At 45.4% G+C, this 16,031-nt stretch overlaps 1 protein-coding gene across 1 annotated transcript in view; it reads right to left on the bottom strand.

The window, feature by feature from the left end:
* ADGRB1 (adhesion G protein-coupled receptor B1) overlaps positions 1 to 13,872 on the bottom strand; it is a 220,641-nt gene extending 206,769 nt beyond the window's left edge. Inside the window, exon 1 of the mRNA XM_036741341.1 lies at positions 13,104 to 13,872. Coding sequence (XP_036597236.1) covers positions 13,104 to 13,872 — 769 coding nt within the window. The remainder of the gene's footprint in view (positions 1 to 13,103) is intronic.
* Positions 13,873 to 16,031: the final 2,159 nt, after the last annotated feature.

The raw sequence follows: 16,031 nt of genomic DNA on the forward strand, positions 1-16,031 counted from the left end.
CTATACTCATCCCAAATTCAACGTGCCCAAAACAGAACTCATTATCTGAAGCATAGAAGATGCTCAATAAAGGTTTGTTTGTTGGATTGATTTCACCCTAACTCTCCTCCTCCTCCTAACTGGCTCATTTCTGTCAAAGGCACCATTATTCTTCTAGTCACCAAAGTTTGCATCGTGGACACTTCACTCTTCCCTCACCATTCGGCTCATCTATAACCATCACCACTGCCATATCCAACATCACTTGCATCTGCCCCCCTATTTCCATCCATGTGGGCACTCTCCCTGTTCAGGCCTTCATTCTCTCTTGCCCAGCCTCTTAAGCAGCTTCCTAATTTCTCTCTCTCTTTTAGTCTCTTCCTTCTCCAACTCATCTTCCATATAGCTGCATCGAATTAATATTCCTAATGCACAGGTCTGACCATGTTACCTCCCTCTCTCCTCAAAAAGAAAAAAAAAGTTCCAGTAGCTCTCTATTAGTCCTGGGATAAAATCCAGACTCCTCTGGTGGGCATTTAAAGCCCTCCACAGTATAGCTCCATTCTAGCATGTTGCATTTCCCTTCCTGTATTCTACATTCCAGGCAAATTCTCCTGCTTGTTTTCCTCATTCACAAAATCCAATTTCCCACCTCCACACCTTTACACTGACTGTTCCCCATGTCTGTACTCTACTCCCTTTATACCACCATTTCTTATAATCTCTCACTTCACCTGAAGCTCATCTCAAGTGCTACCTCCTACAAAGACCTATTTGGATACCCCTAATTACTGGCACTCTCCCCCAAGATTACTTTGCGTGGGTATGCATGCATATGCGTATTTATGTATGTATATACATACATGTATATACACATAAACTTTTCTTTGAATATATATTCATATTTGAACATACACACACATATGGACATAAAATATACATGCACACATACATTTAAAAAGACACATATGTATACATACAAATATGTACATGTCTACATGTATGTGTGTACATACATGCTGTTTACTCTAAGAGAATGTAAGGTTCATGAGGGCAGGTACAGTTTTTCCTCTTTGGTTCCCAGTGTCTAACAGCTCACTGCCAAACAATAGGTGCTTAAGGGATATTTGTTGAAAAAAAATGAAGAAAGGAATGAATGAATCAAATTGAAATCTGCTATGCTTCAACTTCCATTCATTACTACTCCCAGCCCTACTGTCTGGGTCACACAGAACGAATTTAATTCCCGTGCCTGTCAAATTTTTGAGGACGGCAAGCATATAAGGCCTATCCAAGCTAAACACACTTAATTCCTTCCTCTGTCTTCCCAAGGCATGGCCAACACTCCCCCTCACCATCATTGCCATCCTTCTCTGGTCTGCATCTAGTTTGTCAATACCCTTCCTAAAATGTGGGGTGTAGAATTGAACTCAAGACTCCCGATGGGGTCACACCAGAATGGAAGACACTGGGGAAATGATGTCTTCTCTTTCTTAAAGCTAGACTTTTTTCTAATTCAATCCCTACCTGGCACATCCACAGGTTCCTACTGGAGCTATGAGGGGTTAGGTTAGGAAGCTGACAGTTGGAAGGGACCTTGGAACTTATTTCAAGGATCCATGGTGAGGTCCTACCTATCTTACAGGCCAGTGCTACCATATGGGGAGTACTGAATAAAACTTAAAACTTTAAAACAAAAAGGATCAGTGTAGGGACTGACTCCTGTGGGTAGTCACTCCACTGATACACATCTCAACCCATCTATGGCTTATTCAATGTTTTTCAAAAGTTGCTATGGCCAGCTGGTGACAAGCTTCCTACATTTAGCTAGGCTGGTCCTTGGAGAATAGACATGATAGATATTCATCACCAGGGATATTTAAAACTCTTCCAGCTTAGAAAGTAGGAGCTGCCCAAGCTTGGGTTCCAATGGCATCATGTTCAAGATCCCAGGGCCACCCACAATAAGCACTGGGGGACGTAGGTGAAATAAAAACCCTAGAGCATCATAGAAATGGGAGTTTAGCCTTTCCATGTCTCTGATGGTTTCACAGCCAAAAAAGTCAATTCCCAGCGCTCAATCCTTTGTTGATAAACTTCTCTGATCTCAGTTAGATTAGACCTTGGAGAAAACACACACACACACACACACACACACACACACACACACACACACACAGTACATCACTGACCCTGTACTTCAATTTCAAAGCTGGTAGGATGTGGCAGAGATCAGTTTCTGCTGGCATGGCCTTTAAGAGCCCCGGGTGCCCTGCACACCATGGCAGGGAAGGGCAGAGGTGATCATTAGTGGAGGTAAACTGATCTGGCCAATACTATTTTCATGACCTTTGGCTCTAGGCTTCATTGTGGCATATCTGGACCCTGCTGAGTACCCAGGCCCCATCCCACCTCTACTCTCACCCTGAAAGGGATCTCTGGATCTTGGCACATTTGAGAGCCTGGAGGAGGGTGGAGACAGATGAGAGGGACTAAATTTGGAAGCCAGTATGTGGTGGCTTCCAATGTATGTGTATGAGGAATGACCTGAACCCCAAGTCGGGAGACCTGAAAACCAACTGAGCTCTATTGCTAACTCACTGTGTGACCACAGGCAAATCTCTTCCTTTACCTGGGACTCTTTTTCTGCCCCCTCCAAAAAAGGGCATGGGATTAAGTGGTATCTCAGATCCCTTCTGACTCTGATATTCCTCATTGGAACATTTAGTAGAATCATAGCCCCTGGGGCTCAATTGTTGTTTTCAGCTTCCATGTTCCTCTTTTAGGAGAAGGCTTGCCTGACTGGCACTCATTGCTTCCCCTTCAGAACAGAAATGCTTTCCACTGTCCCACTGTCCCATTGTCCCACCGTCCCACCGTCCCGCTGTCCAAGTCAGAGTTAGACCCGTTTATCTGTGCATCCTCTCATTCCTGGGGTCCCCAGAGGGCAAAAACTATGTCTCAACTCCTCCCTGTTCAGACTACAGACTCCCCCAAGTTCTGCCCTTTCAGACCAAGGGCTGTATCTCCCACCTACGACTGGAGTTCCCAGAGGTAAAAGGCTGTTTCTGGAGTTCTCTGAAGGCACAATTTGCATCTTCCCTCAGCCCAGGGGCAGAGATGGGGGGGGGGGGTTCCTGAGGGCAGGGGCCAGCATATCAGAACAGGGGCTCTTTGAGCAAAGTGGACATGTTTCTTCCTTTGTATCTCTCTCATCAACAGCCTCCGGACTCCATTCAGACCAGTAAGAAGCAATGTGTCAACCGTTCCATTGGTTCTTTTGTCCTGTGGATATTCCTATCACCGATTCTATACCCCAGTCTCGGGGCCTCTAGTTTGTTCCCAGGGTCTCTGGTTGCTTCTGTCCCCACTTCCTAGTACTGTCTGTACTCTCCCCACATTTTCCGCTCTTTCCCCAAGCACTTCACACTATCCTCACTCCCCCACAATATCCTAACTTCCCGATCCCAATCTCCTTATTCCTTCTATACTCTCATCGCTGCCCCCACACTCTCCTCTTTCCTTAGATGTTTTTCCCATTCCCCTGCACTCACCTCAACAGCAGCAAGCTCTCTAACCACCCCCAAACTCTTCTTATTCCAGCCCAAGTCTTCAGTCCACCACTCTGTCGTCTCCCATCCTCGCTCTCTGGACACCCACACTCCTCACGACCTCTCCTCTTCGCTCCTCATTCCCCTACACTTTCCTCCTTCCTTATCACACTCCTCTCTCTCCCACATCATCATCATGCATCCTGTCTCCAGTTCTCTTTGATGCCCCCATTCTCTACACCCCCCAACTCTCCACATTCCCCTGGATTTTCTCCCCCCTCCAAAAAAGGGCATGGGATTAAGTGGTATCCACCTTGCCAACATATCGTCCACACTCCTGCATTCTGACAACATTCCAGGATCACAGAACCTCAGAGACCACATAGTTCAATCTGTACCTGACCCCAAATAAGTTTTCCAACATCTTCCACGAAGGGTCATTTAGTTCCATTTCCCCTTAATATTTCCCTGGATCCCTGGAGAGGCTGAGTGACCAGCCACGTCATCATCTTTGTAAAAAGAAACCTACACCTGAGGGAAGGGTCCGAACTGGAGAACTTACAACAAGCACGGCCCCACACTAATTTGATCGCTCGTAACTTGAGTCCAACAACTCGATCATGACCTGAACGTCAAACACTAAATCAGAAACAATTCTGGAGGCTTTCGCTAATTCTCCAATCCACCGCCAGCCCAATTCAGCATCCATGGAGGCTTGACGCTCTCCCACTTTGGGAGGCCCTCTCCAGCCCTAGCCATCTTCATGAACCTATCTGAAGAAACACGATGAAACGGAAAGAACCCTAAACCAGAAGTTGCGTGACTTTAATCTAGACTCTGTCACTGATATTTCATGTGACCTATGGGGATGTAACTTCTTTTCTCTAGATATCAGCCTAGAGACTTCATCTGTATAATGGAAAATTTCATAAGCTCATAGTATTAAAGCAGGAAGTGACCTTGAAGACCGTCTAGTCCAATCTCATTTCATATATGAGGAAATTAAAGACCTCAGAAAAACCCCTTTACCTCTCTGGGCCTCAGTTTCCTCATTTGTAAAATGAGGGTGTTAGACTATATGACCACTGAAGTCCTTTCCAGGTGAAGGTAAGTAATTTGCTCAAGTTCACACAGATAGCAAGTAGATGAACCAAAGATTTAAATACAGGTCCTTTGATTCAAGAACCAGTGTTCATTTTACCGTGTGGTTGGCTACCACATGATCTCTAAGATCCCTTCCAGCTCTAAGCTTCTATATTCTTCATTCATTCTCTCCTTTATTCCATGCTCCTGGTCTCTCATCTACTTTAACCTTAACCTTTACCCTCCCGCAACCATTCCCACTCACTCAGTCCATCCTCCTCACTGTGACTTCACTTCTTATACTCAGGCTTGCCCCCATGATATATTATTTACTAGCTACCACATCATTCTTGAGTCGTTCATGTCCTTGAACATCTGTCCTTCTTCCCCATTGAGTTCCCATCCCTGGGTGAGAAGTCCTAACATTCTCCAATCTCCAAGGTTACGGGAGAAAGTCATGAAACGGAATTAATTGCATCTAGTAAAACTTGACAGTGGTCAGCTTTAGCTGGGGTTTTGCTACTACTTGGCAATCCCTCTGTTCTACCCTTAATCTTATTCCTCACACTCACTGTTTGAAACATTTTCTTTTCTCTTCCCACCCCCAAACTCATCTCCAAACCCCACCCTTACACATGACCCAGATTTCTACTTCACTGAGAATATCGAGGCCATTCATCTTGAACTCCCTCAGCTTTCTATCTTCATTAAGATGGAGATCTGTGGACTAGGCAATAGTACAAATAGATTCAGAATTGGCTGAATGGCCAGACTCAAAGAGAGGTTGATAATGGTTCAATTTCAACATGGCAGAAGGTCTATGGTAGAGTATCCCAAGGGTCTGTGCTTGGCCCTCTGCTGTTTAACATTTTTATCAATGATATGCACAAAAGCACAGGTAGTATTTTCATCAAATTTACAGATGACACAAAGTTGGGAGAGATAGTTAACACATTACATTACAAAGCTAGGATCCAAAAGGATCTTGACAAGTGAGAATATTGGGATGACTCTAATAATATGAAATTCACAAAAGATCAATGGAAAGGCTTGCCAATGGGTACGACAAATTAACTACACAAGTACACGATGGGAAGGCAGATGGTTAGATAGCAGTTGTTCTGAAAATGATCTGGGAGTTATAGTGAACGGCAAGCTCAATACAAGTCAATAGTGATGCAGCAGCCAAAAGAGGCTAATTCGAAATCGGGGTGCATTAAGAGGGGCATCATTTCTAGGCATAGGGAGGCAATGTTCCCACTGTACTCTGCCCTGCTCAGCCCTCATCTAGAACAGTACTGGATTCAGTTCTAGGAGCCATAGTTTCAGAAGGTCACTGATGAGTTAGAGAAGTGTGAAGAGGAGAACAATCAAGATGGTAAAGGGCTTCGAATCCATAAAATGTTAATATCTGTTGAAAGAACTTTGTGTGTTTATGCTAGAGAAGAGAAGATCAGTCAGGGGACAAGGGGGAAGAATAACATCTGTATTCAAGTATTTGAAGGTTTGTTAAATAGAAAAGAGATTAAACTTGTTCTCTTTCCTTCTTTTTAGGGAAGAACCAGAAGCATTTGGGGTGTTTTGGGGGGGGGGTTACAGAGGCTAATTTAGGCTCAGGAAAAAGTTCCTAACAATTACAGCTGTCTATTAGTAAAATGGATTGCCTCCTCAAGAGGTAATGGGTTCCATGAACTTGGAGGTCTTCAAGCAGAAAATCACTTGCAAGGCAAATTATAGTGGGAGTTTCTTCTATGAATGGGTTGGGCTAGATGGCCTCTGAGGTCCCTTCCAACTCTCAAACTCTGGGATTGTTATTCATCTTTTCTAGCTCAGTATCATCCCCTTCCCTCCTTCCTTCCTTGCTCCCTCGAGCCACAGGAAAAAAGACATCTGAGCCCTCACTAAGGCTAATCTCAATGTCTTCTCCTTCAAATCCACCCCACAGCATGTTCTTGCCTCTTCCAACACCTTTCTCAAGCAGTTTTCAATCCTTCTCATACACACGCATCTTAAATCTCTTCCTTTCTATTGCTTCCTTCCCACCTGCTTAAAAACATTTTGCGGTCTCCCCAATCTGAACAAAGGCTTTCTCTAAATAGCTTTTCTCTTTCACTGCTAAAATGCTTCCACTTCCTCACTCCCTATTCCCTCATGTTCCCTTGTTTTGCACTCCCATGAAATAAATTGCTCTCTCAAAAGTCATCAATATCCTCCTCATTAAAAAAAATACAGTGGCCTCTTCTCAGTTCTTATCCTCCACCGCCCTGCAGCTTTTTACCCTGTTGACCAACGTCTCCTACCAAGTGTTTCCTCTCCATTGTCTTCAGAAACACCTAAAGACAGTCTTGTGGTTTTCTCCCTCCCTCTCAAATCATTCTTCCTGTGTCATCTTCACAATGTACCATCCTCCACCCAATGCTTCATGGTTGAATTCCTCAGAGAACTGTCCTTGGTCCTCTTCTTTCCCTACACACTTTCTCTTGGCAAACTTTTCCAATCCTACTGCTTCAACTCTGAATTCTATGCAGACAACTCCCAAATATTCAGTTCTGATCCCTCTCACAAACTATATCTCCAAATGCTCTCTGCATATCTCAACCTGGGAAAGGCTTTTGGATGTGGTAATGGTCAATTGGTCATTGGTGTTCTTGAGGAAATTAATTTAAGCAGAGTCATGGTGCTGGAAATTATAGTGGAGGAATCTGAAAAATGAGCAGATAGGGAAGCAATGCTTTAGAAGTGGCATCATAGGATCCTAGTTCTAAAACTATTAAAGGGCATTAATAATAAGTACAGTTTGGGACATGAGTTGAGTTTAAGAAGGGACACTCAAGTGCTAATCAACCTTTTTGTCAGTGACTTTGAAGACATAAATTGATGGCATGTTTGTCAGAGTGGTAATTAGATAGGCTAGGTCACATACTTAATGACAAAATTAACATTGACAAAGATCTTGGAATGTGTGAATAACGTGGTGAATCTAATAAAATTAAATAGTGATAAAAGTAAAGTCCTAGATGGGTTCAAAAAATCAACTACATAATGTAGAAATAAACAAAATGGTTTTTTTTTTTTGTTGTTGTTCAGTTTTAATTCTTGTTTCCAACTGTTTAAGTGTAAAAGATTTTGTGCTTATTTTCCATGTTCCCTTCTTTATGTGAATGGCTAGGTATAAAATACATTTCCTAAAGAAAACCTTACCATACAAGCATATAAGCAACAGTTCCAATGAAAAGATTCTGAGGGTTTTGTTTAGCTTCAAGTTTGATGTGAGTCGACAAATGTGGCACATTAACCATGAAGGCTAATGAGATTTTAGATGGCATTAAGAGAAGACTCATGTCCAGGCCTAGGGAGGTGATGGCCTGGTAGTACTCTAACATGGTCAGATCATATATAGAATAATTCATTTAATAATTCAATGTTCAGTTCTGGCTACTACATCTGAGGAAGGATATTGAGAGGCCAGAGAAGATCCAGGGGAGACTGATCAATATAGTGGATGGTTTTGAGTTCTTAGCATACAGGATCAGGAGAAGGACGGCAATGGGATGTTTAGCCTAGAAAAGGGAAGACAGTGGAGGACATAATAGCTGTCATTGGAAAAGACTGTCATACAGAAGAAGAATTAGACTTTTTCTGTTTGTTCCCAGAAGGCAGAGTTATGAGCTAAGAAAGGATAGAAGCTGCAGAGAGGTAGACCGATGTATGGCTGATGTCAGGAAAAACTACCTAACAATAAGCTGTCCCACAGAGGAATGGGGGACAGTGGTCACCCCATCATTGGATGGATAATTACTTGTAAGAGCTTTTGTAAAAGAAATTGCTGTTTCAATATATGATCTATGAGGTGGTGGGGAACCTGAGGCATTGAGGCCACATGTGGCCCTCTAGGTTCTCAAGTGTGGTCCTTCGACTGAATCCAAACTTCAAAGAACAAATCCCTTAATAAAGGATTTGTTCTGTAAAACTTAAGACTCACTCAAAAGGCCGCATGAGGACCTATAAGTTCCCCATCCCTACTAAACTCTGAGATTCTAGAATTCTTCTGTTCTCATCTTTGACCTCTCCCCATCTAAACCATTTTGTACAGTCTGCAAATCTTTAGAGTCTCAAGTTCAAAATTCTTAGCTTGTCCATTGGAGGTCCTCCAAAACCTGACCATACACCTGTGATTCTTGCCCATGCCTGGAATGCCCTCCCTCATTTTCTCTATCTGTTGAATCCTCACAGATCCTTCAAAGCCCAACTTAAATGCTCTCTCCTCCAAAATCCCTTTCCAATTCTTCCTCCCATCAGTAAAAACATTCTCTCCGGCCTCAGATCACATTTTGTTTGCATCTTTCTCATGCATTTATCATGGGATTCTTTATATTGGAACTGTGTATCAATTTCATATCCCTCCGTTTGACTGAAACCTCCACACAGCTTCAAAATGTTTGAATGAATGAACAAATCAAACAATGACTCAACAAGCATTTATTAAATGCTACTGTATACCTGACCCTGTGCTACACAGTGGGGATGCAAAGACATGAATTCTTTGAATTCAAAGCCCCTACTTTCTAAAGGAAATTTTATTCTGACAGTGAATGAGGATTAGGGCAAGAAGGCTCTCAATCCTCTACAGGAGAAGAGAAGACAAGAGAAAAGAAGATGAGAGGAGAAGAAAGGAGAGGAGGGGAGGAGGGGGGAGGGGTAGAGGAGGGGAGAGGAGGAGAGGAGAATGACAGCTTTCTTCAAATATCTGAAGGCTGTCCTTTGGCACAGGAATTAGACTGGAGGAATGCTGCTTCTCTGCAGGGGATTTGTTTGCACCTTGCTTCATTTAAAAGGCAGACAGGTGGCACAGTGGATAGGATAGAGTACATGACCTGTTGTCGGGAAGATTCAACTTTTTGAGTTCAAATCTGGCCTCAGATACTTACCAGCTGTGTGACCCCGGGCAAGTCACTTAACCGTGTTTGCCATTTCCTTCTCCAGCTCATTTTACAGATGAGGAAACTGAGGCAAGCAGGGTTAAGTGACTTCCCTAGGGTCACACAGATAGTAAATGTGTGAGGCCAGATCTGAACTCAGAAGGATGGGCCTTCCTGACAGCACTCCACTTCGCCACCTAGCTGCCCCAAGAGGAAATGCAGCAGGGGACAAACGGTAACTTCATTCCTCTCCAGGCTGTGCTTTAAACATCAGAAATTTGAAGAAAGCTATCATTCTCTTCCCTTCTCCCGCTGAGTACTGAGAAGTCTTCCTTACTTCAGGCCCGGAATTCTCTCCACTGTGCCATCTAGCTGCTCATTAACTTACTGTCCCTCGTATTTATTTTGCATCTTCTTCTATGCATACACACCGAATCCACAAGATAAAACGTAACCTTCCTGGGGCAGGAACTGTTTCATTTCTGTCTTTCTATCTCCAATGTCTACCGCAGCTCCTCACACAAAGGAGGCGAATGGTTTTTGATTGAAGAGTTAATAAACTTATTCTGTTTGACCGTAAAGGGCAGAAATAAAATCGCTGAAGGGTAAAATTACAGAGTAAAAATTACAGAGTAAAATTACATCTAAGAAAAAAAAATACTTTCTAATAATCAGAGCGATCTTGCAACACAATGGGTTGCTTGTGAAGGCAGTGAGCTGCCCTTCACTGGAAGTATTCAAGAAAAGGACAGTGTAAGGATTGCATGGGGCAGAAAGTTGGATCAGATGACCTCTAAAGTTTAACCTTTAAGCCTGCCTTATTCTGCCCTGGGGGTATGCCAGCTTCTTTCCCTCCCATTTCTCTGGCCTCTCCAACCCCTTAGAACCCTGTCTGGATTAGTTACAAAGGAATATAAATGAAAAGCCAGAAGGGACCTGATTACATTCTAATCCCTTCATTCTGTGCATAAGGAAACAGAAGCAGAAAATATAAAGTGACTTGTCCAAGGTTACATAGTTTATGAATTTTTGAGACAGAATTTGAAACCAGGTTTTCCCGGTTCCCAAATTTAGTAACCATACATTGTCTCCTGGACAAGAGGAACATTGGGTCTCTTGGTTCCTGAGAAATTCTGAAAACCACTTTTCTCCTCTCACCTAAGCAGACACAAGAAGCCAGGGGAGGAAAACACAATGGAGGAAAGGTTACACCTTTAGAGTAAATGACTTGTCCAAGGTCATTCAGCTGCCTAGTGGCTGGGCTACAACTACAGCTTGGACCTCTAGAGTCTCAGCTCAGAGATCTTTCTATCATACCACGTTGTCTCTCACCTTGATCTACTTTCTAGCCCTTCGCCATGTGTTTTCTTAGGACTTCCAACCACAATCTCTCTTCCTATTTATTTTAATATTCACAGTGAACCTGGATGAGCCAGGACCAGAGCTCAGGGCTTATGGGACCAGAGACATATGGTTGAGTCCTAGGAGAGCACTTAGCTTTGGTTCACAAAGTCAATCCTAATCCTAGGAGCAGACAGAGCTAAACCCTAACCCTGGTGACAGACTGAACCCCTCACCCTGAGAGCCATACAGCTTGCAATAAGGTACTATTGGCCACAAGGGAGGCCTAGTGTGAGTGGGGGAGGGGGGAGAAATTCAACTCCATGCCCATTTTTGGAGACCCAGGTCAGAATACACATCCTACTGAGGGCCATCTCCAGTCATCCTGATCTATATATGGCCACTGGACCCAGAGGGCTCCTAATGAGAAAATGAAGTTGGTGACTTTGCACAGCCCTCCCTCACTTAAATCCAATCCACTTGCATGTCATGGCATCGCCTCCCCAATGTCATGGTCCTCTTTGGAAATGAAGGATAAACAACAATATATCCTACTGATACTGATTAGAGACCAAGGGTATAAGACTCAGTCCTGGGTCTCTATGCTGACCTTGATTTCTGCCCACCTCCTCTCCACCCCACGGATCATGGATGATGTTTAGAAAAGTTTTGTCCTTGGTGAAGGACAAGACAGAAGAAGACTCCAGTCAACAGAGCTGTGTGAGGAATGATTGTATGGAGAAAGGATGAAACAAGGGATCCAGTTTAGTAGGAGTAAGTGAATGGTAGAGTTCTGAGGTCATGAGGCATCACGGGGGCGGGGCAGGGAAAAGGAAGACAGTGAGGACAGGAGAAGAGAACCTAAAAGCCTGAGAAAGGGCCTTTGGCATTATATTGGGTTGTTGGGGATCCAGGTGTGGGGAACCTGCAGCCTTAAGATCACATGTGGCTCTCTAGGTCCTCAAGTGAGGTCCTTTGACTAAATCCAAATTGTTCTGTGAAGTCTGGATTCAGTCAAAGGGCCACCCTTGAGGACTTAGAGGGCCACATGTGGCCTCATGGCCACAAGTTCCCCATCCCTGGTACACCATCAAGCTTAGGAAAGCAGTGCCCACGAGAGTAAAAATTCACATCCTAGTCCTAAACTAGTAATTCCCAAGCCTACTACCTGAATGGGGGGTGGTTGATAACCCCCATCTTTAGAATTCCTCTGGTTTACTAGAATCCAAAAGATCTCCGGTCTCTTACATTCTATAGGTATTCCCCTGTCATGTTAGAACTTCAAATGTCCTGTTTCCACAGAATTTGAAATTCTCCTGGGTGGGGAATTCAGATATAAAATCCCTTTGTTCTTTAGAAGTCATGATTCTCCTTATCTGATAGAATTTAAAATCTCCCTGTTCTCTAGAATTTAGAACCTCACAGTTCAATTAAAATTAAGAACCCTATAAATCTGTTTGAATTTAGAACCTCAGGATTATCAGAATTTAGAACCCCATTGAATTATTAGAATTTAGAATCTCTTTGGCCTATTAGAATTTAGAACTCTGCAGATTGCTTTGAATTTAGAACCTCATTAGCCTATTAAAATTTAGAACCTCGCTATCTTCTTAGAATTTAGAACTGCATGGGCCCATTGGAATTTAGAGCCTTGTTGGCCTAGTAGAATTTAGAACCCTTATTGTCCTCTTAGAATTTAGAACCTTCCTGAAATACCACTGGTCTGATGGTATGATCCTGAGAATCTCCATGATTTAATAAAATTTGGAATTCCCCCTTCACTGAAGGATTTCATAGAATCCCATTATTTTGCTTTGATTGCTTGATGAATCATTTTCAAGAACAGAAGGAGGCCCCCCTCAAAAAAATAATTCTAGGGGCAGCTAGGTGGCACAGTGAGTAGAGCACCAGCCCTGGAGTCAGGAGGACCTGAGTTCAAATCTGGCCTCAGACACCTGACACACTTACTAGCTGCGTGACCTTGGGCAAGTCACTTAGCCCCAATTGCCTTGTCTTCCCCCACCAAGAAATTTTTTTTAAAAAAGCATTCTAGATTCCCTAGCCCTGGAAAACAAAGGATCTCCCCTGTACCACCTCTGGCCATGTCCTCTGACACATCCCTGCCACCAGCTTGATTCAGGCTCAGATTCAGTGCTCCTTCTCCAAGGCACCCTTGAGTTTTTGTGAGGATAGATGGAAGTCAGCTGTCAGAGACACCCTGATCACTCACCAGTCCTGCCGTCCCCTCCTCGGTCCTTGGTCAAGCTGGTGAGGCAGTTCTCTGGGCTCTCAGTGCCATCCCTCAGGCAGTCATCCCCCCGGGAAGGGTTCTCACCAACTGCTAGGTCTGGGGCATCCCCACCAGAGCAGGCACAGGGGGTCTGCATGATGCCACAGGGATGAGAGCTCCGGCTGCCAGCGAGACAGGCCTCCAGCCAGCGGCAAAGCATCTGACAGGCAGCCCGGCTGGGGCTGCGATTGCCCACCACCAAGTACTCCACGGAGAATTCTGCATCAGGGCCTGGGTACGCAGAGACCAGGGCCTGATCATCAGACCCCAGCTGCTGCTGCCGTCTCATCTGCAGAAACTGCTTGTTGGACTGGAGAAAGGCATAACGGGCCGAAGGGTCACAGAGACGTAGGACCTCATCGAAGCTCTCCACTCCCAAGTAGGTGCGTGTGGACTCCAGGAAAGAGTCAAACTGGTAGGTGCGAACAGGCCAGGGCCCACAAGGCCCAACAGGCTTGGACACCTTCATGTAGAGGGTATAACGCCGTGGGTCAGGATTCCGCAGGGTCCAGGAGCAGCGGGAAGCGTTGGCTGGGAAGACGGAGGCTGATGAGAAATAGCCAAAGAATTTGCCAAGGACTAGTGTGGCGCAGGGGTCAGACCCCTGCCCGGGGTCAGTGCTACCCACTGCCCAGGTTGCTTGGACCAGAAACAGAAGGAGAGGAGTGAGGATCCAGACCAGGTCCAGGGCAGCAGCTGGGCTCCTCATCCTAGATCTCGGGGCCCCCGGGACTGAGCGCAATTGGCGGCCAAAGTTGGGTAAGGTCTGGACATAACAAGGGCTCCACGTGTGGGGTGAGAAGGAGGAGGCCAGCAAAGTGCAAGAGGAGATCCGGGGTTAGAAGTGAAGGTGGGAACCAGTGAGGAAGTGTGGGGCTAACTGGAGGGCCGTAGCAGGTAGAAAGGAGAGAAGAAGCCAGTGAGCAGGGGAATGACGATTTTGAAAATACTTCAAGTTGCGTTTTCCAGACAGATGCTCCCTCCTGTGGCCATCAACTGTAGTTGAGACAGGAAAAATAGAGAAGAAAGGAACATTAAACATTTGGGAGAGAGTGGGCCCTCTGGCCCTGCCTCCATCTCACTGAACCATCAGGAAGGGGCAATGAGAAGACATAGGACTGGGGCCTCCCACCACAAAGAGCATCTACTCACCCCTCTCCTACTGCCCCCCCCAGATCTGAGAGAGGCTCACAGCTGGCAAGCCTCAGACACTCTTGAACCTGACCCCCTTATTTACAGGCCAGAGACAGAAGAAGATTTGCCCGAGGTCACATACACTGAGGTGCCTCAGAACATCATGATCAGCTAGAAATCACAAGGCAGCCAGGGCCTGGGCCCTCTGCCCACATCTGGCTCCTTGGATGGAGGCCAGCCAACAGCTCTGGGGGGTAGCAGGTTCTCCTTTGGGGAGGGGATGGGAGTGAGGGATTGCAGGCACCTGCTGCAAGTGAAAAAATTGGAAAGGGGAAGAGGCAAAATTTGCCCCTTCTATGGTTTCTCTTCCCAGGCTCAGGGTTCAATGAGCCTCAGAGCCGGCTCTAGCAAGTTAGCCACCGGCAGTGCCAACCCGCCCACATCGCTCCTCCCACCCAGGGAATTCTGCAGGGACCTTTCTCTTCTGGGCCTCTGCAGGCCAACTTGCCTCATGTGTCTTCTCCTGCTGGCCTCTGATGGCTGTTCTGCCTATCCTGTCTCTTCTCCAGATCAATCTATCCTGCTTTCCTGCATTCTCTTTCCCTCCCTTCCCCCTCCTATTCCCTCCCTCTTTCTCTCTCCATTCTTCTGTCTCTTTCTCCTGACTTCCTATATCCTTTTTCTCTCTCCTGCCTTCCTCTTTCCTTTCTTCTGTTTCTCTGTGCCTATGTATTTTTCTCCTCTTCCTGTCTGTCTCCTCGTCACTCTCCAGTTCCTCCCCCCTTTCTCTCTCTCTCTCTCTCTCTCTCTCTCTCTCTCTCTATATCTCTCTGTGTCTGTCTCTCTGTGTTTCTCTCTGTCTCTCCCTCTCTCTCTGTCTGTCTCTCTGTGTCTTGCTATCTCTCTCTGTCTCTCTCTGTCTCTGTCTCTGTTTCTCTCTCTCTATCTGTCTCTGTCTCTCTCTCTGTCTTGATATCTCTCTGTGTCTGTCTCTCTGTGTATTTCTCTCTGTCTCTGTTTCTCTCTCCCTCTCTGTCTGTCTGTCCCTCTTTCTGTTTCTCTGTGTTTTGCTATCTCTCTCTGTCTCTCTCTCTCTGTCTCTCTGTCTCTCTTTCTGTCTCTCTGTCTCTCTTTCTGTCTCTCTCTCTCTCTCTCTGTCTTGATATCTCTCTGTGTCTGTCTCTCTGTGTGTTTCTCTCTGTCTCTCTCTCCCTCTCTGTCTGTCTGTCTCTCTGTCTCTCTGTGTCTTGCCATCGCTCTCTGTCTCTCTCTGTTTCTGTCTCTGTCTCTCTCTGTCTCTGTCTCTGTTTCTCTCTCTCTATCTGTCTCTGTCTCTCTCTCTCTCTCTCTGTCTTGATATCTCTCTGTCTGTCTCTCTGTGTTTCTCTCTGTCTCTGTCTCTCTCTCCCTCTCTGTCTGTCTGTCTCTCTTTCTGTTTCTCTGTGTTTTGCTATCTCTCTCTGTCTCTCTCTCTGTCTCTCTCTGTCTCTCTCTCTGTCTCTCTGTCTCTCTCTCTCTGTCTGTCTCTGTCTCTCTGTCTCTCTCTCTCTCTCTTTCTCCCCCTAGCCTATCCTCTCTCCTCCTGGCTGCACCAGCCCCAAGTTGCTCTCTCTCCTCTCCCCCTGACTCTGAGTCTCTTGGTCCTTCCCCCTCAAGCCAGCCATCCGCTCCCCATCTGTCTCTCAGAGGACTCTGAATGTCAGACAGAAAACTTGAGGGGGGGAGTAGAGGGAT

Source organism: Trichosurus vulpecula, chromosome 1 (genome assembly GCF_011100635.1).
Source record: "Trichosurus vulpecula isolate mTriVul1 chromosome 1, mTriVul1.pri, whole genome shotgun sequence".
Lineage (NCBI taxonomy): Eukaryota > Metazoa > Chordata > Mammalia > Diprotodontia > Phalangeridae > Trichosurus > Trichosurus vulpecula.